Source organism: Ambystoma mexicanum, chromosome 4p (assembly GCF_040938575.1).
Source record: "Ambystoma mexicanum isolate Mex_15411 chromosome 4p, UKY_AmexF1_1, whole genome shotgun sequence".
NCBI lineage: Eukaryota > Metazoa > Chordata > Amphibia > Caudata > Ambystomatidae > Ambystoma > Ambystoma mexicanum.
The window spans coordinates 12,513,373-12,538,775 of NC_090927.1; the positions used below are offsets into that span (position 1 = coordinate 12,513,373).

The following is a 25,403-nucleotide window of genomic DNA, read 5'->3' on the forward strand; positions in this document are numbered from 1 at the left end:
TTCTCTTCCTCTGGACGAGGCCGCTACTTGCACCCGCTGCCAGGAACAACTGCCCCCGCTGGAGGATCCTTCCCACATAAGGTACTGTGTTCTGCCTGGCTTCCCTTGCAACCGACTGTACGGGGTAGATTTAGCCCCCGGCTTTCGAACCTGGGTTAGCCTGGGTCACCCTAGCTAAACTTTTCTGAGCCTAACTAAATCCTTTTTGAACTCTCTGCAAGATTTTTCAAGCCTGTTTTATCTGTGTGATCTTGGGTGCATTTATGCCCTGCTCTCTCCAAGAGTGGGCCCGGCCTATGAACTTTGGCTCACAAGTAGACTCTGACTTTCCTGCCTTGCTTAAGTGTTCCTAAAATATTAGTGTGGTGTACTTTCCTACATTCTGCCTTTTCCCCTCCCTTTTTCATTAACTTATTGGAGTGCCATCTATAGTTAAGCGCTCACCTCTGTCTGGAAATAAGTGGTGTTAACTAAGACTTGTCTGATAAGGAATAAGGGATGTATATAGATTAATAGTAACTGTGTTTTGAAGTGATTTACAATAATAGTGCTGGAGTGTTTCAATAAGTGTGTTTTTAAATAAATAATTATATACCTTGATACCAAAGCTCTGGTCAGTGTTTGCTTGTGCTATTGTGTCTGAGTGCCTATTGTGTATACTTTACATACTGCCTAACTCTTCTTGAGGGAAGTCTGACTGCTCAGCTACAGCTACCAAGTGAATCTGTGTGGTACAGACTGCTACCAAGTGGGTTTACTGCTAGCACCTGTAGTCCTAAATCTTTTGCAGTGTTCCCAAAGGGAACTGCACAGGTTTCTGCCTAACATTGGGACAGTATCAGAGTATCTCTATTGTAGAAGAGCTTTGAATCTTAGAGTAGGCGTGGCTCTGTCATTACAGGTCCATGATTCTCCATTTGGGATAGTACCAGAGTATATTTATTGTAGAAGAGCTTGGAATCTAAGAGTAGGCATTGCTCTGTCCTTACGGGTCCATGAGTCTCCATTTGGGATGACACTAGAGTATCTCTATTGTAGATGAGCTTGGACTCTTAGAGTAGAGTTGTTCTGTCCTTACGAGTCCATGAGTCTCCATTTGGGATGCCACTGGAGTATCTCTATTGTAGAAGAGCTTGGAATCTTAGAGTAGGCGTTGCTCTGTCATTACGGGACCATGAGTCTCCATTTGGGACAGTACCAGAGTATCTCTATTGTAGAAGAGCTTGGAATCTTAGAGTAGGCGTTGCTCTGTCCTTACGAGTCCATGAGTCTCCATTTGGGACAGTACCAGAGTATCTCTATTGTAGAAGGGCTTGGAATCTTAGAGTAGGCATTGCTCTGTCCTTACGGGTCCATGAGTCTCCATTTGGGACAGTACCAGAGTATATCTATTGTAGAAGAGCTTGGAATCTTAGAGTAGGCGTTGCTCTGTCCTTACGGGTCCATGAGCCTCCATTTGGGATGACACTAGAGTATATGTATTGAGTCAAGTACTACTACAAACCTGGATTAAGAGTCACAAGATGAGGAGGGAAATCTCAGTGTAGTGTGCATTTGTTGAATGATATTTCTGATTGGTTGGTGATGTTTAGGAGCCGGAATGCTCTGGAATCATTATATGTTTATTAAATCAACCTGGTTTCATGCAATTCAGGAAGCTCCTTTTGTTCATAGGAAGAGGATTTGAGGACAGGAAAAGGGTCTTGGGTCAGGGAAATGCTAGATTTTTCAGTAGTGTGTAGGATTTTAGTGCTGAAGCAGGAGGATTGTCCCAAATGTATATCATGGGAGAAGCACAACTAAACAGAAGCAGCTGGAGTATTCATGAAAAGGTGCAGAGTGGAAGTAGATATTAGAAAGGAAAATATCCTTTCTAAAATGACAGCCTCTATTTTGTGTCCATGCTACATAAATACCACCCAAAACAATGAATAATAAATCATAAGGCCAACTGCCTCTTTGGTCTTAGAACCATCCCTCCCTTGTAGTGCCGATTGCTGCTTCTCCATCAGAGCCCCTCTCTTTGTTATCAGAGGCAGAGCCCTGTGTCCCGTCCTCATCAGAATCCCTCTCTTTGTTATCAGAGGCAGGGCCCTGTGTCCCGTCCTCATCAGAATCCCTCTCTTTGTTATCAGAGGCAGTGCCCTGTGCCATGTCCTCATCAAAGTCCCCCTCTTTGTTATCAGAGGCAGTGCCCTTGCTCCGTCCTCATCAGAGCCCCTCTCTTTGTTATCAGAGGCAGTGCCCTGTGCCCCGTCCTCATCAGAGACCCTCTCTTTGTTATCAGAGGCAGTGCCCTGTGCCCCGTCCTCATCAGAGACCCTCTCTTTGTTATCAGAGGCATTGCCCTGTGCCCCATCCTCATCAGAGTCCCTCTCTTTGTTATCAGAGGCAGTTCCCTGTGCCCCAACCTCATCAGAGTCCCTCTCTTTGTTATCAGAGGCAGTTCCCTGTGCCACATCCTCATCAGAGTCCCTCTCTCTGTTGTTATCAGGGGCAGTGCCCTGTGCCCCGTCCTCATCACAGTCCCTCTCTTTGTTATCAGAGGCAGTGCCCTGTGCCCCGTCCTCATCAGAGTCCCTCTCTTTGTTATCAGAGGCAGGGCCCTGTGCCACGTCCTCATCAGAGTCCCTGTGTTTGTTATCAGAGGCAGTGCCTCTAGGTCTTCCTCATCAGAGCCTCAGTCCTTGTTGCTATCAGAGTTTGTGCCTTGTGTCTCTTCTTCATCAGAGTCCCACTCTCTGTTGTTATCAGAGGCAGTGCACAGTGCCTCGTCCTCATCAGAGTCCCACCCTCTGTTGTTATCAGAGGCAGTGCCCTGTGCCCTGTCCTCATCAGAACTCCTCTCTTTGTTATCAGAGGCAGTGCCCTGTGCCACGTTCTCATCAGAGTCCCTCTCTTTGTTATCTGAGGGAGGGCCCTGTGCCCCAACCTCATCAGAGTCCCTCTCTTTGTTATCAGAGGCAGTGCCCTGTGCCACATCCTCATCAGAGTCCCTCTCTGTTGTTTTCAGAGGCCGCGCCCTGTGCTTTGTCCTCATCACAGCCTCATTCTCTGGTGTTATCAGAGGTAGTGCCTCTAGATCTTCCTCATCAGAGCTTCAGTCCTTGTTACTATCAGAGTTTGTGCTTTTGTCTCTTCTTCATCAGAGTCCCACTCTCTGTTGTTATCAGAGGCAGTGCCTAGTGCCTCGTCCTCATCAGAGTCCCACTCTCTGTTGCTATCAGAGGCAGTGCCCTGTGCCTTGTCCTTATCAGAGTCCCTCTCTTTGTTATCAGAGGCAGTGCCCTGTGCCTCGTCCTCATCAGAGTCCCACTTTCTGTCGTTATCAGAGGCAGTGCCCTATGCCCTGTTGTGTGGCCGCCCATGCCTCGGGCCTACCTGCATGCACTCCTGTGCCCATTCATGCAGGAACACACGGGACACGATGTTGGCCGTTTCGCATCTCGGCCGTAACTGCCGGCACGGGCGCACTTTATTTAACTGCGCATGCGCGTAGCCCGAACGAGGCTCGCGCATGCGCGCAACGTGACTCGCACGTCACATCCCTTTTTTTTTTAACGAAAACACAAACCCAACATATGTGGAAATAACAGTTCAAACTTGGAACACCCCCAATATTTTCTTACTCCCAGAGAAACGACTTCACACACCCCGGCTCAGTCTCCCGAGTCCAGGACGTAGTCCTTGAGGTATGAGGGCGGTCGGCGACCCCTCCTCATCGGGTACCTGGACATCTCTGATGCCGCTCCACGGAGGCCATCCTCAGCTGGGCCAGGATCCCTCTGGATGTCCTCCATTCGACCCTCCGGGGTTTCCTCGGACGACCTGCTCTCGCTCGGCTCACTCGTATCCGCTGAAGTATCGACTCTCTTAAAGAAGGACCTGTTGCGAGTGACTGTGCCGTGGGCACAGGCTGTCGTCACCATGGTCCCTTTTACATGTGTGACTCTCCACGGGTGGGGTTCGTAGGGCAATGACAACTTGCCCTCGGGGTGGCGGTTACGGTCCAGCACCGCGTCCCCCACACGTACTTCTTTGTCTTGTAGACCCCTCCTTTCACTTTCTTGCTGGTTTCGTGCCATGCAATCCTCTCTGACCTTCTCGTTGTCAATGACGCCTGGCCCGCGGCCCTCCATCTCCGGTATCATGCCTCTGGGGCAGCGTCCGAACAGTGCTTCAGCGGGGGCTACCCCCGTGGACTGGTGTGGGGTGGTTCTGTACTCTCTTAAGAATTCCACTAGCTTCTTGGGAAGGTCCTCCCCTCTGTGAGCGGAAATTCTTAGCACTTTGTTCAACGTGCGCATTAACCTTTCGGCCTCCCCATTGGCGCAAGGCCACAGAGGGGATACTCTCCGGTGGTGAATGCCTCTGTCTTTGAAGTAATGGGCGAAAATACTGCCTGTGAACGGGGGGCCATTGTCCGAGCATAATATTTCCGGGAACCCATGTGCCGCGAACATTTTGTCCAGGGCCCTCGCGGTGTATTTAGTCGCTGTGTGCTCCAACACCTCCACCTTCGGGTATCGCGACCATTGGTCCACGGCCACTAAAAAGTACATGCCCCGACCAGTCGATCCAAAATCCACGTGGACAGTTCCCCAGGGCTTCTCGCTCCGTTCCATCGACCTAATCGGTGGGGCCTTGTCCTTGGGAGCCGCTGCTTGACACGGCAGACACCTTCCCTCAAAGCGCTCTACCATCCCCTCCAAGTCAGGGAACCACACCTTCGGACGGAGCCTCGCCTTGGTCTTGACAACCCCTTGGTGCCCGATGTGTGCTAACTCCAGGACGCGATTCCTCAAGGCTTGCGGAATCACAATTTGTCTCCCTCTCAGTAGCAGCCCATCATCCGAAATGGACAACTCATCCCTCACCTTCCAGAGCGCCTGAAGGTCCTTTTGGGCTTCTAGCTGCCGCCTGGAGTTGTCCCTTAGCACAGCTTTCCAGTCACCACTCCTCACTGCCGCCTTGATGATGTGGAACACCTCATCCTTGGATGACTCAGTTGCGATGGTGAGTCTCGATAGCGCCACTGGCAATGCCCCTTCCACGACGTGGCAGAGCAGTCCTTGGCATTCCGACACTTCCTCATTCAGGTCTCCACTCCCCTTGTTGGGGTGGCGCGACAGATAGTCCGCCGGGTTGTTGGTGCCTGGCCTGTACACGACCCTCACCCCATACTTCATCAGGGCCAGCATCCACCGCTCGATTCTGGGAGGCGGCTTGGACGGCACTCCCGCCAGGATGGGCAGTAACGGCTTATGGTCAGTCACGACCACCACGGGCTTGCCCAGAATGTATAGCCGAAAGTGGCGACAGCCCCACAGGATAGCTAAGCCTCTCTTTCAATTTGCGAGTAGCGCCTTTCAGTGTCAGAGAGTGCCTTGCTCGCATAAGCGATGGGTCTCATTTCCCCTCTTTTGTCTGGCTGTAGTAGCACTGCACCAACACCCACGGGACTCGCATCTACAACAATTTCTGATTCAACTGATGGGTTGAAATACGCCATGGTGTCATCATCCGACAGGGCATTCTTGAGGCGCTGAAAGGCCTCTTGCTCCTCCCTCTCCCATGTCCACACGGCATCATTCCTGGTCAACGCCCTGAGGGGTTCCGACAGGGAGGCCAACCCTCTGATAAAGCGCCCGCAGTAATTGACCATCCCCAAGAAACTCCTCACCTCTGTAGGGGATTGGGGTGCGTCGGCCTCACGAATGTCTTTAATCTTTACCAGATCCGGAGACACACCGCTGGCATGGAAGATGAATCCGAAGAACCCGATCCTGTCCTTGAAAAATTCACACTTTTCGTGATGTAAGGTGAGTCCCAAATCATCCAACCTCTTTAGTGTGCACTCCAGCCTCTTCATGTGCTCAGACTCAGATTCTGCGAATACTAGAATGTCATCACTCATGTTCAAAACACCTTTTAGACCCGCCAGCGCCCCCCTGATGGTGTTCTGGAAGACTTCGGCAGCTGATGAAATGCCGAAGCTCAGGCGCTTAAACTGGTACAGGCCTTCATGCGTCGTGAACGTCGTAATAAATCTGGAGTCTGGGTGGAGTTCAAGCTGATGGTAGCCTGCTCGCAAATCTAACTTTGAGAACACTCTTGCACCTTGCAGTTCGCCTATAATGTTATCCAGAGTGGGTGTGATGTGTCTCTCCCTCTTGATAGCGGCGTTGGGGAGACGCATATCTACGCATATGCGCACCGCTCCAGGCTGCTTCGGCTTGGGGGCCACCACAATGGGCGAGACCCAGGGCGTAGGGCCTTCCACCCTCTCGATGATGTCCATCTGCACAAGCGAGCAAAGCTCCTCTTCAACCTTTTCCCTGAGGTGGAACGGGATTCTACGATGCTTGAGCGCCGTAGGCCTGACGGTGTCATCTATGTGCAGACGTACCGGAGGAGCCTTCAATTTCCCCACGCCTTCGAAAAATGCCTGGGAACTTGCCCAGTAACTGCTCGATGTCGACTTCCCATGCGAAATGCACCAGGTCAAGGGCCTCAGAAGCTGCACAACTGAGTAGAGAGTGAGGGCTCACATCTGTGACAAAGAAACAAGCTTTGATAGTCTTGCCTCCTCTGGACACCGGTGCCACGAAAACGCCCTTGATGGGGAGCGGTGTATCTCCTCCGAACGTGAATATTTTCGCCGTTGAAACGTCCAGCGCCGGTGGGCCCGGTATGGACTGGTAGTGGTCGTACACCAGTACACACACCGAGACTCCCGTGTCTACCAGTACTTGTGTCGGCACCCCTTGAATGTCCACAACACACTTCGGTTGCCTCTTCTTCCTCGCCCCGTGGCCAAACTTGAAATGAAGAACACCTCCTCCTCCTCATCTTCCTCTTCCTCTGCCAAGTTGAGCCTCTGCATCTCCTGCTCTAGTACGGCAACGCTCCTCTGCCTCCTTGAACTTCCACAAAACACCCTGGTGGGGCCCCTCTGTACGGTCACCGGGGCAGGAGCACGACACATCCGTGCATAATGACCAGGACTGTTGCATCTGCCGCATGTTCTCGACTTGGTCGGACACTCTTCGGAGTGTGGAAGGTCATATCCACAGTATTGGCACACAGATGACACCCCTTGCACCGACCCCGTGTCCTGGCGCCTTTGGACCCACTTAGCCTTTGACGCCCCCTGTTTGCCAATGGCAAAAGCCTCCTCCACTTTTCCCGGGCGCACTGCGGCATCCTTTTTGGCAGCCCTTGACTCCGCCAGCTCATAAGTCCTGCCGCTGTCCAAAATTTGTTGTAGAGTCCAACCCGGCTCCCTCAAAACTTGCCTGCGTAACTTTCCTGAGCCACAGCCTTGGAGGACCTGATTCCTCATTGTCCCACCGACAAGTTGTAGCCATTTGACGCAGGCGAGCGCAAAACTGGTCGAGTGACTCCTCTTCCCGCTGCTTTTCGCCGCAGAACAGGAATCTCTCGTAGTCCACATTGGAGAACGGATAAAGTAGTTCTCAAGAGCAGCTTTGACGGCGTCATAGGTTTTTACCTGTAGAGTCAGGGACTCATAGATGCGTAATACGTCCATGCCCACCGAGTACAACAGGGTGGCTCTCTTTGCGTCATCATCAGTTTCCCCCATCGCAGTAAAGTACATTTCTAATTTCTTGATCCACAGCAGCCACCTCGGGCCTAGTTTGGAAGGGGGGCCCGTCGTGTCGAATTCTTGCATGGGTAGTAACGCCCCTTGTTGCCTCCTTACCACCACTCTCGCTGCCTCTTGTTCGCCGTCACTCTCTGCCATGTTCACAGGTCACACAGGCACTTCGTGGTGGGTTTGAGGCCGCAAACCTGCCTTGGATGACTAGTGGACGTATCTTGGAACACTGCGCAGTCCTTGAACCTCCAAGTTGCCTGAATGTTGCACCAGCTGCCCCTTGGGTGGTGGCGGCTAGTTGAGGTGCAGTCCTCCTGTTTGGTGAAGACTGCAGAGTTTCCAAAAATTAGGTTATGAGAGGCTTTTCAGGTAAAAAGCAGCGCACAAGCACCTTTTCAGGCCACTACTGCTGTCTACGAAGCATGAAAACACCTCTGTTGTGTTCGCGCCGGGTTCGTAACATACCGCAGTGCGGCGTTGTGAAAATGAAAGCATTCACTCTACGCCCCGCTGGTGTCCCGCCTCGTCGCCACGATGTTGTGTGGTCGCCCGTGCCTCGGGCCTGCCTGCATGCACTCCTGCGCCCATTCATGCAGGAACACACGGGACACGGTGTTGGCCGTTTCGCATCCCGGCCGTAACTGCCGGCACGGGCGCACTTTATTTAACTGTGCATGCGCGTAGCCCGAACGAGGCTCGCTCATGTGCGCAACGTGACTCGCACGTCACATGCCCTATCCTCATCAAAGTTCCTCTCTTTGTTATCAGAGGCAGTGCCCTGTGCCTCGTCCTCATCAGAATCCCTCTCTTTGTTATCAGAGGCAGTGCCCTGTGCCCCGTCCTCATCAGAGTCCCTCTCTTTATTATCAGAGGCAGGGCCCTGTGCCACGTCCTCATCAGAGTCCCTCTCTTTGTTATCAGAGGTAGTGCCTCTAAGTCTTCCTCATCAGAGCCTCAGTCCTGGTTGCTATCAGAGTTTGTGCTTTTGTCTCTTCTTCATCAGAGTCCCACTCTCTGTTGTTATCAGAGGCAGTGCCCAGTGCCTCGTCCTCATCAGAGTCCCACTCTCTGTTGTTATCAGAGGCAGCGCCCTGTGCCTTGTCCTCATCAGAGCCTCATTCTCTGGTGTTATCAGAGGTAGTGCCTCTAAGTCTTCCTCATCAGAGCCTCAGTCATTGTTGCTATCAGAGTTTGTGCTTTTGTCTCTTCTTCATCAGAGTCCCACTCTCTGTTGTTATCAGAGGCAGTGCCCAGTGCCTTGTCCTCACCAGAGTCCCACTCTCTGTTGCTATCAGAGGCAGTGCCCTGTGCCTCATCCTCATCAGAATTCCTCTCTTTGCTGTTATCAGAGGCAGTGCCCTATGCCCTATCCTCATCAGAGTCCCTCTCTTTGTTATCAGAGGCAGTGCCCTGTTCCTCGTCCTCATCAGAGCCCCACTTGTATAATGGGTACTGTAATGTGTCTCTTCCTCATCAGAGCCGTTGTGTAGTGTTGTTATCCCATTTAGTACACTTTTTCTCTTCTGCTCTAGAACCTTTGTTCTGTGTCTCTATTGCCCTTTTGACTCTTCCTTCGATGCCCCCTCATTCTGTACTGTCATCATATTTTTTTCCCTTTGTGTTTTGCCCTCAGACTCCTCGCTCTGTATGCAGTGAGAGCTGTCATCCTGGATACAGAAAAGTCATTAGAAAGGAGGAGCCCGTCTGCTGCTACGATTGCACCCCCTGTCCCGAAGGAGAAATCACCAACACAACTGGTAGGTAATGAAGCGAGAATCAGCAAATAATCTGCCAGTAAGAGGACGATGCTTGTGCTAAGTGATTCTTCTGCAGGTCCCTCCCCGCTTGCTCATCACCGTCTCTTGGCATCTGGTGATTTAGATGCGCTTGGGCTCTTGGTACTGCCTCATGTCGAGCCCTGGGTAATACTGTCCCAGGGCTGTGGGAAGCAGAGAACACCTGCGAGGATTTGCCATCTGGTGAGGGTGCAAGGCCCTGCGAGCCCTGGGTAATACTGTCCCAGGACTGTGGGAAGCAGAGAACACCTGTGAGGATTTGCCATCTGACAAGGGTGCAGGCCCTGGCTTTTTTGATTGTTAGTACATATCATTATGAGGGTGATTCCTTCTCCAAAGGGGTAACCCCCTAACTAGAGCCCCCTTCGTCACAACTCCCTGCCACACGCACAGTGCACTTGTACCTGCTGCATCCGGAGCCTCATCTGAAGCACCTGTTCTGCTTGTCGTGCAGAACAGGTTCAAAGGTTACAAGATGCCCACACGACCGCCGGAGTGACAGCAAAGTCACTGCAGTACAAGGGCGACATTTAAGATATGTCCCCTCTACCTAAACTACGATGATCATGAGTCCCCCATGCTGGTAGCAGGGTAATCTCTAAGACTAAGCTATGCCTGAGTTTAGGGGTAGTCCATGTCGATACTTATGATCATGGCCTCCACATCCCAAATGACATTGCACATGTGTCCCCTCTTCTGTGGAAGGGAATGTGAATACGGGTCAGTCAGACTTATTCTGCCACACTGCAGGATAGAACCCCAGCCTCTCTTTGATTTTCTTAGGGAGGGCTGGCAACCCCCTCCCCACAGAGACCGCCACACAGTAGGTAGCTGTCCTGGACCCAGGTATAAAGGAGCACATCCATTCAGGAGGAGTAGCCTCACCCCAGGGTGCTGTCCTGGACCCAGGTATAAAGGAGCACATGCATTCAGAAGGAGTAGCCTCACACCAGGGTGCTGTCCTGGACCCAGGTATAAAGGAGCACATGCATTCAGAAGGAGTAGCCTCACCCCAGGGTGCTGTCCTGGACCCAGGTATAAAGGAGCACATGCATTCAGAAGGAGTAGCCTCACACCAGGGTGCTGTCCTGGACCGAGATATAAAGGAGCACATGCATTCAGAAGGAGTAGCCTCACCCCAGGGTGCTGTCCTGGACCCAGGTATAAAGAAGCACATGCATTCAGAAGGAGTGGCCTCACACCAGGGTGCTGTCCTGGACCCAGGTATAAAGGAGCTCATGCATTCAGAAGGAGTAGCCTCACACCAGGGTGCTGTCCCTGACCCAGGTATAAAGGAGCACATGCATTCAGAAGGAGTGGCCTCACACCAGGGTGCTGTCCTGGACCCAGGTATAAAGGAGCTCATGCATTCAGAAGGAGTAGCCTCACACCAGGGTGCTGTCCCTGACCCAGGTATAAAGGAGCACATGCATTCAGAAGGAGTAGCCTCACCCCAGGGTGCTGTCCTGGACCCAGGTATAAAGGAGCACATGCATTCAGAAGGAGTAGCCTCACACCAGGGTGCTGTCCTGGACCGAGATATAAAGGAGCACATGCATTCAGAAGGAGTAGCCTCACCACAGGGTGCTGTCCTGGACCCAGGTATAAAGAAGCACATGCATTCAGAAGGAGTGGCCTCACACCAGGGTGCTGTCCTGGACCCAGGTATAAAGGAGCACATGCATTCAGAAGGAGTAGCCTCACACCAGGGTGCTGTCCCTGACCCAGGTATAAAGGAGCACATGCATTCAGAAGGAGTATCCTCACCCCAGGGGGCTGTCCTGGACCCAGGTATCAAAGGAGCACATGCACTCAGAAGGAGTAGCCTCACCCCAGGGGGCTGTCCTGGACCCAGGTATCAAAGGAGCACATGCATTCAGAAGGAGTAGCCTCACACCAGGGGGCTGTCCTGGACCCAGGTATCAAAGGAGCACATGCATTCAGAAGGCGTAGCCTCACACCATGGGGCTGCATATGCAAAGGTCTTTGTTGTCAGTATGAGGGAAGGGGCAGAAGTAGAATACACACGTGATCTCTGGTCACCGGAAGAATCCTTCCACTATCTTGTTTCCCACTGTCTCTCTTTCCCTTTCCTGTCTCCTCCACTTCCTCTGGAGAAAAGCACTTTGGGTGCAAGATGAACAGGGCAAAGTCCACTCCAGCCATGAGCAATGATTGGTCTCCTAAAGCGGACGTTGCTTTAGACCAATCACCTGAGGACTTGTACCTTTAAAGGAAGCAGTCTTGCAAACCTTCAACTGAATTCCCTAAGTTCCATTAAGGCCGAAGAGACGTTCTCAACATTCTCACCTAACTTCCTTTGGGACAGTTGCATTGTCCACAGCCCTCCACCAGAGATGAACAAGGAGCCTTCCAAGACAGATGCAAGATCTGTCCCCTGACCACTCCCAGGGAATATCGGGAGTGACCATTGCTGTGGAACAGGATAAACCATTCTGCAAGGACTCTTCTGTGCCAGAAGAGCAGACCATGAAATTGCGTGTCCTGCCCTTGAGTCCTTTGCGAAGGGCCCACAGCAACAGGAGGGCCAGACCTGCCGAAGCTCCCTGTTCTCCCACACCGAACCGGTAGCTACATGTTTCTTGCATCCTGAACAACAGGGAAGGTGCTGGTGTCTGCGTTCCTCCACCCAGCCAAACTATTGCACTGCATCTAAACCAGCCCCACACTGAATCATGTCCTAGCAAAGTACGCCACTTGTCAGGCCTGCAGCATCTGTTCAATGCCTGAACCCGAACCGAATCTCTGGGGGGTCACTCCCCGACTCTACCCGGGGGTTAGAACCACGGTTTAGCCCAGCTAGCCTGCGAACAGCTGCCTCATTGACTGTACATCAACGTACCTACAATTACCACTTCAATAACCATGGCCCGCCAACTCAAACAGCTGGAATGTCACTAGTTGATCTCTTCCAGTGGTTAAAGCCCGACTTGCCCTGACCATTGGTAAAGCATTCTTGAGACCACCCCGTCCTGCATCATTGAACTGCCGCCGTTCGACCACACAGAGCTCCTGCGTTTGACCCTGCCCAACATCTGCTTGCTGCCAGGGCCTCCACGATCCTATGTGCCCGAGTGAGCCGGATCAGTTTGAATCAAGGTTCAAACCCGGGTCTGATTCATCAGCCCACCAAGAACTGAATCCAGGTACTGTTGACTCTGTACCGCCCCCTCAATCCACTGGGACCCTAGAGACTGGTCCTCATGATTGCTCCTGTTTTCAACCCAATATACTTTTTATGGTAGCACCTTTTCTACCACCCCTGGAACTATGCTCAGAGTGCTACTTTCCCCCGTCTTATCTACCACCCCTGGAACTATGCTCAGAGTGCTACTTCCTCCCGTCTTATCTACTACCCCTGGAACTATGCTCAGAGTGCTACTTCCTCCCGTCTTATCTACCACCCCTGGAACTATGCTCAGAGTGCTGCTTCCTCCTGTCTTATCTACCACCCCTGGAACTATGCTCAGAGTGCTACTTCTCCCCCGTTTTATCTACCACCCCTGGAACTATGCTCAGAGTGCTACTTTCCCCCGTCTTATCTACCACCCCTGGAACTATGCTCAGAGTGCTACTTCCTCCCGTCTTATCTACCACCCCTGGAACTATGCTCACAGTGTCACTTCCTCCCATCTTATCTATCACACCTGGAACTATGCTCAGAGTGCTACTTCCTCCCGTCTTATCTACCACCCCTGGTACTATGCTCAGAGTGCTACTTTCCCCGTCTTATCTACCACCCCTGGAACTATACTCAGAGTGCTACTTCCTCCCGTCTTATCTACCACCCCTGGAACTATGCTCAGAGTGCTACTTCCTCCAGTCTTATCTACCACCCCTGGAACTATGCTCAGAGTGCTACCTTCCCCCGTCTTATCTACCACCCTTGGAACTATGCTCAGAGTGCTACATTCCCCCGTCTTATCTACCACCCCTGGAACTATGCTCAGAGTGCTACTTCCTCCCGTCTTATCTACCACCCCTGGAACTATGCTCAGAGTGCCACTTCCTCCCGTCTTATCTACCACCCCTGGAACTATGCTCAGAGTGCTACTTCCTCCCGTCTTATCTACCACCCCTGGAACTATGCTCAGAGTGCTACTTTCCCTGTCTTATCTACCACCCCTGGAACTATGCTCAGAGTGCTACTTCCTCCCGTCTTATCTACCACCCCTGGAACTATGCTCAGAGTGCTACTTCCTCCAGTCTTATCTACCACCCCTGGAACTATGCTCAGAGTGCTACCTTCCCCCGTCTTATCTACCACCCCTGGTACTATGCTCAGAGTGCTACTTTCCCCGTCTTATCTACCACCCCTGGAACTATACTCAGAGTGCTACTTCCTCCCGTCTTATCTACCACCCCTGGAACTATGCTCAGAGTGCTACTTCCTCCAGTCTTATCTACCACCCCTGGAACTATGCTCAGAGTGCTACCTTCCCCCGTCTTATCTACCACCCTTGGAACTATGCTCAGAGTGCTACATTCCCCCGTCTTATCTACCACCCCTGGAACTATGCTCAGAGTGCTACTTCCTCCCGTCTTATCTACCACCCCTGGAACTATGCTCAGAGTGCCACTTCCTCCCGTCTTATCTACCACCCCTGGAACTATGCTCAGAGTGCTACTTCCTCCCGTCTTATCTACCACCCCTGGAACTATGCTCAGAGTGCTACTTTCCCTGTCTTATCTACCACCCCTGGAACTATGCTCAGAGTGCTACTTCCTCCCGTCTTATCTACCACCCCTGGAACTATGCTCAGAGTGCTACTTCCTCCAGTCTTATCTACCACCCCTGGAACTATGCTCAGAGTGCTACCTTCCCCCGTCTTATCTACCACCCTTGGAACTATGCTCAGAGTGCTACATTCCCCCGTCTTATCTACCACCCCTGGAACTATGCTCAGAGTGCTACTTCCTCCCGTCTTATCTACCACCCCTGGAACTATGCTCAGAGTGCCACTTCCTCCCGTCTTATCTACCACCCCTGGAACTATGCTCAGAGTGCTACTTCCTCCCGTCTTATCTACCACCCCTGGAACTATGCTCAGAGTGCTACTTTCCCTGTCTTATCTACCACCCCTGGAACTATGCTCAGAGTGCTACTTCCTCCCGTCTTATCTACCACCCCTGGAACTATGCTCAGAGTGCTACTTCCTCCAGTCTTATCTACCACCCCTGGAACTATGCTCAGAGTGCTACCTTCCCCCGTCTTATCTACCACCCCTGGAACTATGCTCAGAGTGCTACTTTCCCCCGTCTTATCTACCACCCTTGGAACTATGCTCAGAGTGCTACTTTCCCCCGTCTTATCTACCACCCCTGGAACTATGCTCAGAGTGCTACTTCCTCCCGTCTTACCTACCACCCCTGGAACTATGCTCAGAGTGCCACTTCCTCCCGTCTTATCTATCACACCTGGAACTATGCTCAGAGTGCTACTTCCTCCCGTCTTATCTACCACCCCTGGAACTATGCTCAGAGTGCTACTTTCCCCCGTCTTATCTACCACCCCTGGATCTATGCTCTGAGTGCTACTTTCCCCCGTCTTATCTACCACCCTTGGAACTATGCTCAGAGTGCTACTTGCTCCCGTTTTATCTACCACCCCTGGAACTATGCTCAGAGTGCTACTACCTCCCATCTTATCTACCACCCCTGGAACTATGCTCAGAGAGCTACTTTCCCCCGTCTTCTCTACCACCCCTGGAACTATGCTCAGAGTGCTACTTTCCCCCGTCTTATCTACCACCCCTGGAACTATGCTCAGAGTGCTTCTTTCCCCTGTCTTATCTACCACCCCTGGAACTATGCTCAGAGTGCTACTTTCCCCCGTTTTATCTACCACCCCTGGAACTATGCTCAGAGTGCTACTTCCCCCTGTCTTATCTACCACCCCTGGAACTATGCTCAGAGTGCTACTACCTCCCGCCTTATCTAACACCCCTAGAAATATGTTCAGAGTGCTACTTTCCCCCGTCTTGTCTACCACCCCTGGAAATATGCTCAGAGTGCTACTTCTTACAGTCTTATCTACCACCCCTGGAACTATGCTCAGAGTGCTACTTTCCCCCGTCTTATCTACCATCCCTGGAACTATGCTCAGAGTGCTACTTGCCCCCATCCTATCTACCACCCCTGGAACTATGCTCAGAGTGCTACTTCCTCCCGTCTTATCTACCACCCCTGGAACTATGCTCAGAGTGCTACTTTCTCCCGTCTTATCTACCACCCCTGGAACTATGCTCAGAGTGCTACTTCCTCCCGTCTTATCTACCACCCCTGGAACTACGCTCAGAGTGCTACTTTCCCCGTCTTATCTACCACCCCTGGAACTATACTCAGAGTGCTACTTCCTCCCGTCTTATCTACCACCCCTGGAACTATGCTCAGAGTGCCACTTCCTCCCGTCTTATCTATCACACCTGGAACTATGCTCAGAGTGCTACTTCCTCCCGTCTTATCTACCACCCCTGGAACTATGCTCAGAGTGCTACTTTCCCCCGTCTTATCTACCACCCCTGGATCTATGCTCTGAGTGCTACTTTCCCCCGTCTTATCTACCACCCTTGGAACTATGCTCAGAGTGCTACTTGCTCCCGTCTTATCTACCACCCCTGGAACTATGCTCAGAGTGCTACTACCTCCCATCTTATCTACCACCCCTGGAACTATGCTCAGAGAGCTACTTTCCCCCGTCTTCTCTACCACCCCTGGATTTATGCTCAGAGTGCTACTTTCCCCCGTCTTATCTACCACCCCTTGAACTATGCTCAGAGTGCTTCTTTCCCCCGTTTTATCTACCACCCCTGGAACTATTCTCAGAGTGCTACTTTCCCCTGTCTTATCTACCACCCCTGGAACTATGCTCAGAGTGCTACTTTCCCCCGTTTTATCTACCACCCCTGGAACTATGCTCAGAGTGCTACTTCCCCCTGTCTTATCTACCACCCCTGGAACTATGCTCAGAGTGCTACTACCTCCTGCCTTATCTAAAACCCCTAGAAATATGTTCAGAGTGCTACTTTCCCCCGTCTTGTCTACCACCCCTGGAAATATGCTCAGAGTGCTACTTCTTACAGTCTTATCTACCACCCCTGGAACTATGCTCAGAGTGCTACTTTCCCCCGTCTTATCTACCATCCCTGGAACTATGCTCAGAGTGCTACTTGCCCCCATCCTGTCTACCACCCCTGGAACTATGCTCAGAGTGCTACTTCCTCCCGTCTTATCTACCACCCCTGGAACTATGCTCAGAGTGCTACTTTCTCCCGTCTTATCTACCACCCCTGGAACTATGCTCAGAGTGCTACTTCCTCCCGTCTTATCTACCACCCCTGGAACTACGCTCAGAGTGCTACTTTCCCCGTCTTATCTACCACCCCTGGAACTATACTCAGAGTGCTACTTCCTCCCGTCTTATCTACCACCCCTGGAACTATGCTCAGAGTGCTACTTCCTCCAGTATTATCTACCACCCTTGGAACTATGCCAGAGTGCTACTTTCCCCCGTCTTATCTACCACCCCTGGATCTATGCTCTGAGTGCTACTTTCCCCCGTCTTATCTACCACCCTTGGAACTATGCTCAGAGTGCTACTTGCTCCCGTCTTATCTACCACCCCTGGAACTATGCTCAGAGTGCTACTACCTCCCATCTTATCTACCACCCCTGGAACTATGCTCAGAGAGCTACTTTCCCCCGTCTTCTCTACCACCCCTGGATTTATGCTCAGAGTGCTACTTTCCCCCGTCTTATCTACCACCCCTGGAACTATGCTCAGAGTGCTTCTTTCCCCCGTTTTATCTACCACCCCTGGAACTATTCTCAGAGTGCTACTTTCCCCTGTCTTATCTACCACCCCTGGAACTATGCTCAGAGTGCTACTTTTTCCCGTTTTATCTACCACCCCTGGAACTATGCTCAGAGTGCTACTTCCCCCTGTCTTATCTACCACCCCTGGAACTATGCTCAGAGTGCTACTACCTCCCGCCTTATCTAAAACCCCTAGAAATATGTTCAGAGTGCTACTTTCCCCCGTCTTGTCTACCACCCCTGGAAATATGCTCAGAGTGCTACTTCTTCCAGTCTTATCTACCACCCCTGGAACTATGCTCAGAGTGCTACTTTCCCCCGTCTTATCTACCATCCCTGGAACTATGCTCAGAGTGCTACTTGCCCCCATCCTATCTACCACCCCTGGAACTATGCTCAGAGTGCTACTTCCTCCCGTCTTATCTACCACCCCTGGAACTATGCTCAGAGTGCTACTTTCTCCCGTCTTATCTACCACCCCTGGAACTATGCTCAGAGTGCTACTTCCTCCCGTCTTATCTACCACCCCTGGAACTACGCTCAGAGTGCTACTTTCCCCGTCTTATCTACCACCCCTGGAACTATACTCAGAGTGCTACTTCCTCCCGTCTTATCTACCACCCCTGGAACTATGCTCAGAGTGCTACTTCCTCCAGTATTATCTACCACCCTTGGAACTATGCCAGAGTGCTACCTTCCCCCGTCTTATCTACCACCCTTGGAACTATGCTCAGAGTGCTACATTCCCCCGTCTTATCTACCACCCCTGGAACTATGCTCAGAGTGCTACTTCCTCCCGTCTTATCTACCACCCCTGGAACTATGCTCAGAGTGCCACTTCCTCCCGTCTTATCTACCACCCCTGGAACTATGCTCAGAGTGCTACTTTCCCCCGTCTTATCTACCATCCCTGGAACTATGCTCAGAGTGCTATTTGCCCCCATCCTATCTACCACCCCTGGAACTATGCTCAGAGTGCTACTTCCTCCCGTCTTATCTACCACCCCTGGAACTATGCTCAGAGTGCTACTTTCTCCCGTCTTATCTACCACCCCTGGAACTATGCTCAGAGTGCTACTTCCTCCCGTCTTATCTACCACCCCTGGAACTACGCTCTGAGTGCTACTTTCCCCGTCTTATCTACCACCCCTGGAACTATACTCAGAGTGCTACTTCCTCCCGTCTTATCTACCACCCCTGGAACTATGCTCAGAGTGCTACTTCCTCCAGTCTTATCTACCACCCTTGGAACTATGCTAGAGTGCTACCTTCCCCCGTCTTATCTACCACCCTTGGAACTATGCTCAGAGTGCTACATTCCCCCGTCTTATCTACCACCCCTGGAACTATGCTCAGAGTGCTACTTCCTCCCGTCTTATCTACCACCCCTGGAACTATGCTCAGAGTGCTACTTCCTCCCGTCTTATCTACCACCGCTGGAACTATGCTCAGAGTGCTACTTTCCCCATCTTATCTATCACCCCTGGAACTATACTCAGAGTGCTACTTCCTCCCGTCTTATCTACCACCCCTGGAACTATGCTCAGAGTGCTACTTCCTCCAGTCTTATCTACCACCCCTGGAACTATGCTCAGAGTGCTACCTTCCACCGTCTTATCTACCACCCTTGGAACTATGCTCAGAGTGCTACATTCCCCCGTCTTATCTACCACCCCTGGAACTATGTTCAGAGTGCTACTTTCCCCCGTCTTATCTACCACCCCTGGAACTATGCTCAGAGTGCTACTTCCTCCCGTCTTATCTACCACCCCTGGAACTATGCTCAGAGTGCTACTTTCCCCCGTCTTATCTACCATCCCTGGAACTATGCTCAGAGTGCTACTTTCCCCTGTCCTATCTACCACCCCTGGAACTATGCTCAGAGTGCTACTTTCCCCCATCTTATCTATCACCCCTGGAACTATGCTCAGAGTGCTACTTCCTCCCGTCTTATCTACCACCCCTGGAACTATGCTCAGAGTGCTACTTTCCCCCGTCTTATCTACCACCCCTGGAACTATGCTCAGAGTGCTACTTCCTCCCGTCTTATCTACCACCCCTGGAACTATGCTCAGAGTGCCACTTCCTCCCGTCTTATCTATCACCCCTGGAACTATGCTCAGAGTGCTATTTCCTCCCGTCTTATCTACCACCCCTGGAACTATGCTCAGAGTGCTACTTCCTCCCGTCTTATCTACCACCCCTGGAACTATGCTCAGAGTGCTACTTCCTCCCGTCTTATCTACCACCGCTGGAACTATGCTCAGAGTGCTACTTTCCCCATCTTATCTACCACCCCTGGAACTATGCTCAGAGTGCTACTTCCTCCAGTCTTATCTACCACCCCTGGAACTATGCTCAGAGTGCTACCTTCCCGCGTCTTATCTACCACCCTTGGAACTATGCTCAGAGTGCTACATTCCCCCGTCTTATCTACCACCCCTGGAACTATGTTCAGAGTGCTACTTTCCCCCGTCTTATCTACCACCCCTGGAACTATGCTCAGAGTGCTACTTCCTCCCGTCTTATCTACCACCCCTGGAACTATGCTCAGAGTGCTACTTTCCCCCGTCTTATCTACCATCCCTGGAACTATGCTCAGAGTGCTACTTTCCCCTGTCCTATCTACCACCCCTGGAACTATGCTCAGAGTGCTACTTTCCCCCGTCTTACCTACCACCCCTGGAACTATGCTCAGAGTGCTACTTCCTCCCGTCTTATCTACCACCCCTGGAACTATGCTCAGAGTGCTACTTCCTCCCGTCTTATCTACCACCCCTGGAACTATGCTCAGAGTGATACTTCCTACCGTCTTATCTACCACCCCTGGAACTATGCTCAGAGTGCTACTTCCTCCCGTCTTATCTACCACCCCTGGAACTATGCTCAGAGTGCTACTTTTCCCGTCTTATCTACCACCCCTGGAACTATACTCAGAGTGCTACTTCCTCCCGTCTTATCTACCACCCCTTGAACTATGCTCAGAGTGCTACTTCCTCCAGTCTTATCTACCACCCCTGGAACTATGCTCAGAGTGCTACCTTCCCCCGTCTTATCTACCACCATTGGAACTATGCTCAGAGTGCTACATTCCCCCGTCTTATCTACCAACCCTGGAACTATGCTCAGAGTGCTACTCCTCCCGTTTTATCTACCACCCCTGGAACTATGCTCAGAGTGCTACTTCCTCCCATCTTATCTACCACCCCTGGAACTATGCTCAGAGAGCTACTTTCCCCCGTCTTATCTACCACCCCTGGAACTATGCTCAGAGTGCTGCTTTCCCCCGTCTTATCTACCACCCCTGGAACTATGCTCAGAGTGCTACTTCCTCCCGTCTTATCTACCACCCCTGGAACTATGCTCAGAGGGCTACTTTCCCCCATCTTATCTACCACCCCTGGAACTATGCTCAGAGTGCTACTTCCCCCTGTCTTATCTACCACCCCTGGAACTATGCTCAGAGTGCTACTTCCTCCCGTCTTATCTACCACCCCTGGAACTATGCTCAGAGTGCTACTTTCCCCCGTCTTATCTACCATCCCTGGAACTATGCTCAGAGTGCTACTTCCTCCCGTCTTATCTACCACCCCTGGAACTATGCTCAGAGTGCTACTTCCTCCCGTTTTATCTACCACCCCTGGAACTATGCTCAGAGTGCTACTTTCCCCGTCTTATCTACCACCCCTAGAACTATACTCAGTGCTACTTCCTCCCGTCTTATCTACCACCCCTTGAACTATGCTCAGAGTGCTACTTCCTCCAGTCTTATCTACCACCCCTGGAACTATGCTCAGAGTGCTACCTTCCCCCGTCGTATCTACCACCCTTGGAACTATGCTCAGAGTGCTACATTCCCCCGTCTTATCTACCACCCCTGGAACTATGCTCAGAGTGCTACTTCCTCCCGTTTTATCTACCACCCCTGGAACTATGCTCAGAGTGCTACTTCCTCCCGTCTTATCTACCACCCCTGGAACTATGCTCAGAGTGCTACTTCCTCCCGTCTTATCTGCCACCCCTGGAACTATGCTCAGAGGGCTACTTCCTCCCATCTTATCTACCACCCCTGGAACTATGCTCAGAGTGCTACTTCTCCCCCATCTTATCTACCACCCCTGGAACTATGCTCAGAGTGCTACTTTCCCCCGTCTTATCTACCACCCTTGGAACTTTGCTCAGAGTGCTACTTTCCCCCGTCTTATCTACCACCCCTGGAACTATGCTCAGAGTGCTATTTCCTCCCGTCTTATCTACCACCCCTGGAACTATGCTCAGAGTGCTACTTCCTCCCGTCTTATCTATCACCCCTGGAACTATGCTCAGAGTGCTACTTGCTCCCGTCTTATCTACCACCCCTGGAACTATGCTCAGAGTGCTACTACCTCCCATCTTATCTACCACCCCTGGAACTATGCTCAGAGAGCTACTTTCCCCCGTCTTCTCTACCACCCCTGGAACTATGCTCAGAGTGCTACTTTCCCCGTCTTATCTACCACCCCTGGAACTATACTCAGAGTGCTACTTCCTCCCGTCTTATCTACCACCCCTTGAACTATGCTCAGAGTGCTACTTCCTCCAGTCTTATCTACCACCCCTGGAACTATGCTCAGAGTGCTACCTTCCCCCGTCTTATCTACCACCATTGGAACTATGCTCAGAGTGCTACATTCCCCCGTCTTATCTACCAACCCTGGAACTATGCTCAGAGTGCTACTCCTCCCGTTTTATCTACCACCCCTGGAACTATGCTCAGAGTGCTACTTCCTCCCATCTTATCTACCACCCCTGGAACTATGCTCAGAGAGCTACTTTCCCCCGTCTTATCTACCACCCCTGGAACTATGCTCAGAGTGCTACTTTCCCCCGTCTTATCTACCACCCCTGGAATTATGCTCAGAGTGCTACTTCCTCCCGTCTTATCTACCACCCCTGGAACTATGCTCAGAGGGCTACTTTCCCCCATCTTATCTACCACCCCTGGAACTATGCTCAGAGTGCTACTTCCCCCTGTCTTATCTACCACCCCTGGAACTATGCTCAGAGTGCTACTTCCTCCCGTCTTATCTACCACCCCTGGAACTATGCTCAGAGTGCTACTTTCCCCCGTCTTATCTACCATCCCTGGAACTATGCTCAGAGTGCTACTTCCTCCCGTCTTATCTACCACCCCTGGAACTATGCTCAGAGTGCTACTTCCTCCCATTTTATCTACCAGCCCTGGAACTATGCTCAGAGTGCTACTTCCTCCCGTCTTATCTACCACCCCTGGAACTATGCTCAGAGTGCTACTTCCTCCCGTTTTATCTACCACCCCTGGAACTATGCTCAGAGTGCTACTTTCCCCGTCTTATCTACCACCCCTAGAACTATACTCAGTGCTACTTCCTCCCGTCTTATCTACCACCCCTTGAACTATGCTCAGAGTGCTACTTCCTCCAGTCTTATCTACCACCCCTGGAACTATGCTCAGAGTGCTACCTTCCCCCGTCGTATCTACCACCCTTGGAACTATGCTCAGAGTGCTACATTCCCCCGTCTTATCTACCACCCCTGGAACTATGCTCAGAGTGCTACTTCCTCCCGTTTTATCTACCACCCCTGGAACTATGCTCAGAGTGCTACTTCCTCCCGTCTTATCTACCACCCCTGGAACTATGCTCAAAGTGCTACTTCCTCCCGTCTTATCTGCCACCCCTGGAACTATGCTCAGAGGGCTACTTCCTCCCATCTTATCTACCACCCCTGGAACTATGCTCAGAGTGCTACTTCTCCCTCATCTTATCTACCACCCCTGGAACTATGCTCAGAGTGCTACTTTCCCCCGTCTTATCTACCACCCTTGGAACTTTGCTCAGAGTGCTACCTTCCCCCGTCTTATCTACCACCCCTGGAACTATGCTCAGAGTGCTATTTCCTCCCGTCTTATCTACCACCCCTGGAACTATGCTCAGAGTGCTACTTCCTCCCGTCTTATCTATCACCCCTGGAACTATGCTCAGAGCGCTACTTCCTCCCGTCTTATCTACCACCCCTGGAACTATGCTCAGAGTGCTACTTTCCCCCGTCTTATCTACCACCCCTCGAACTATGCTCAGAGTGCTACTTTCCCCATCTTATCTACCACCCCTGGAACTATGCTCAGAGTGCTACTTGCTCCCGTCTTATCTACCACCCCTGGAACTATGCTCAGAGTGCTACTTTCCCCCGTCTTATCTACCACCCCTCGAACTATGCTCAGAGTGCTACTTTCCCCATCTTATCTACCACCCATGGAACTATGCTCAGAGTGCTACTTGCTCCCGTCTTATCTACCACCCCTGGAACTATGCTCAGAGTGCTACTTCCTCCAGTCGGTTGCATATTCTCTGTCCTTTCTTATGGGGTGGGTTTTTGTAAAGTAGTCTCTTTTCGTTTTACTTGCAGATGGTGTGTTTTGATAAAGTGCTTATATTTTTTTAGAAACTTGATTGGGCATTCCCCTTATTTAGGACGGTGATACTCATGATTGGGCATTCCCCTTATTTAGGACGGTGATACTGTGCTTTTTGAGTCACTACTGGGTCATCCTCACACCCCTCTTGAGAGCATGGCCTTCCCTTGGCCTGTGTTACCACAAATGGCAAACGAGGTATATCTCTTGATTGTCCCTGTTTTACCTTTATGATTGCGTTGTGTTTTGGTTTGTAGAAGTGTGATGGCTGAGGGGTTCATTTTGGCCCTTCTCATCCTTTTAATGCTGCGAGGCAGAACCCAATTTGTCACAGTGTGCCATCGTAACAACTCCCTAGAACATGGTGCGCATGCAGCAGGTCGTACCCATGAACTCTGCTCTTCATCTGCGAACCCCACAGGAATGTAATTAAACGTATAAGATAAAAACGCTTGAGGTCAAAACATTGAATCTGTACTCCTGGTGGGAGGCACCTGAATGTTCCCCCATAGGACTGTGAGGAATACTTTAAAACTGCGAGTCACTGCAGTAACAAGACCTGTCTGCATACCTGAGACAGATGGGAGGATCTATGGAAAACCTGGCCGTAAGGTCCTGAAGTTATCATTGTGCCATTTTAGCCAAATGATGAACTATAGTGTTCTGCAGGGCATAATTACTGGTAACTGGCCCACTGGCTGAATTGTAATGTTGGGCTTTTGGACCGAGTGAAGCGAGGATCCCTTAACATTGAGGCAGCGGGGCTGTTCGCCAGGGTCGGCCTGGACTTGAGGGTTATATCGCCAGTAGCACTCGCAAATAACCACACATGTGTGCTAATGGCTAAAGCAAAACTTAAAAAAGCAAAAACGTCCCTTTCTTCAGTACTTCAACGCTGCTTCCAGCAATGGAAGTCTGTTTTCAGCGTGGATCTTGAGCGCCTTCCTGGGGCGCGTCTGTTGCTCGCGGGGTGGTGGAAAAGTAGCAGCTGGAAGATTAATCACATTGCATACTTTGTAATGCAGGTTCTTGCCAATGCCAACCTAAAATGTTCCTAATTTGACATCAATATTCCTAACAGAGGACCTCATTACTAGTATGGCAGTAAGTTGGCGGTAAATCTGCAGAATTACTGTCAAAATCAGTTAGCGTTACCACCATTCCGTCCCGTTTTTTAATTTACGCAGTGGAGGATTTGCAGCCACAATTCTGCTGGATCTACTCCTGCCCTTCACCTCCAAACCTCGTAGAACGGTATGGTGATGTGGTGGTAATATGACGGTAAATATCTGCAGCCAAAGTATTCCTGTCATTTTCTATACAATTTATTTACATAAATGATTGCAATTCACTCCCAATGTATCTCCTAAGCTTGATAGCACTGCCCTTAAAATCAGCATCTACTGTTACTGGTCTCAGGGCTGAGAAGTGTCTTTTGTGGACAAATTCCTGTTTGTTCAGTATAAAAAAAATGTTACTATTATTTTATATCAGTGAACTTTACAAACTGGGTAGTATTTCACTTCAGTGTACTGGTCTTCTCCTACTGGGCCTTGCTTGGAACCTTCACTGTTTTTTCTAGATTTTGGGCCTCTTTCATGAGTTGGACAGTAGCCCTTAAATGCGGCGGTAATGCTATTACGGTTGCATTTAGGGGTCCGGCCCAATCATGGGTTGGGCATAAAGTTTGGAGTTTTACCTCTTGCTTTGAGCTCGA

General features: G+C 51.0%; 1 protein-coding gene across 1 annotated transcript in view; it reads left to right on the forward strand.

Moving 5' to 3' along the window:
- The window catches only part of LOC138452683 (vomeronasal type-2 receptor 26-like), a 61,949-nt gene that overhangs the window by 34,131 nt on the left and 2,415 nt on the right, over window positions 1–25,403 (forward strand). The window contains exon 3 of the mRNA XM_069605030.1: window positions 9,255–9,378. Within this exon, the coding sequence (XP_069461131.1) occupies window positions 9,255–9,378 (124 nt within the window). The remainder of the gene's footprint in view (window positions 1–9,254; window positions 9,379–25,403) is intronic.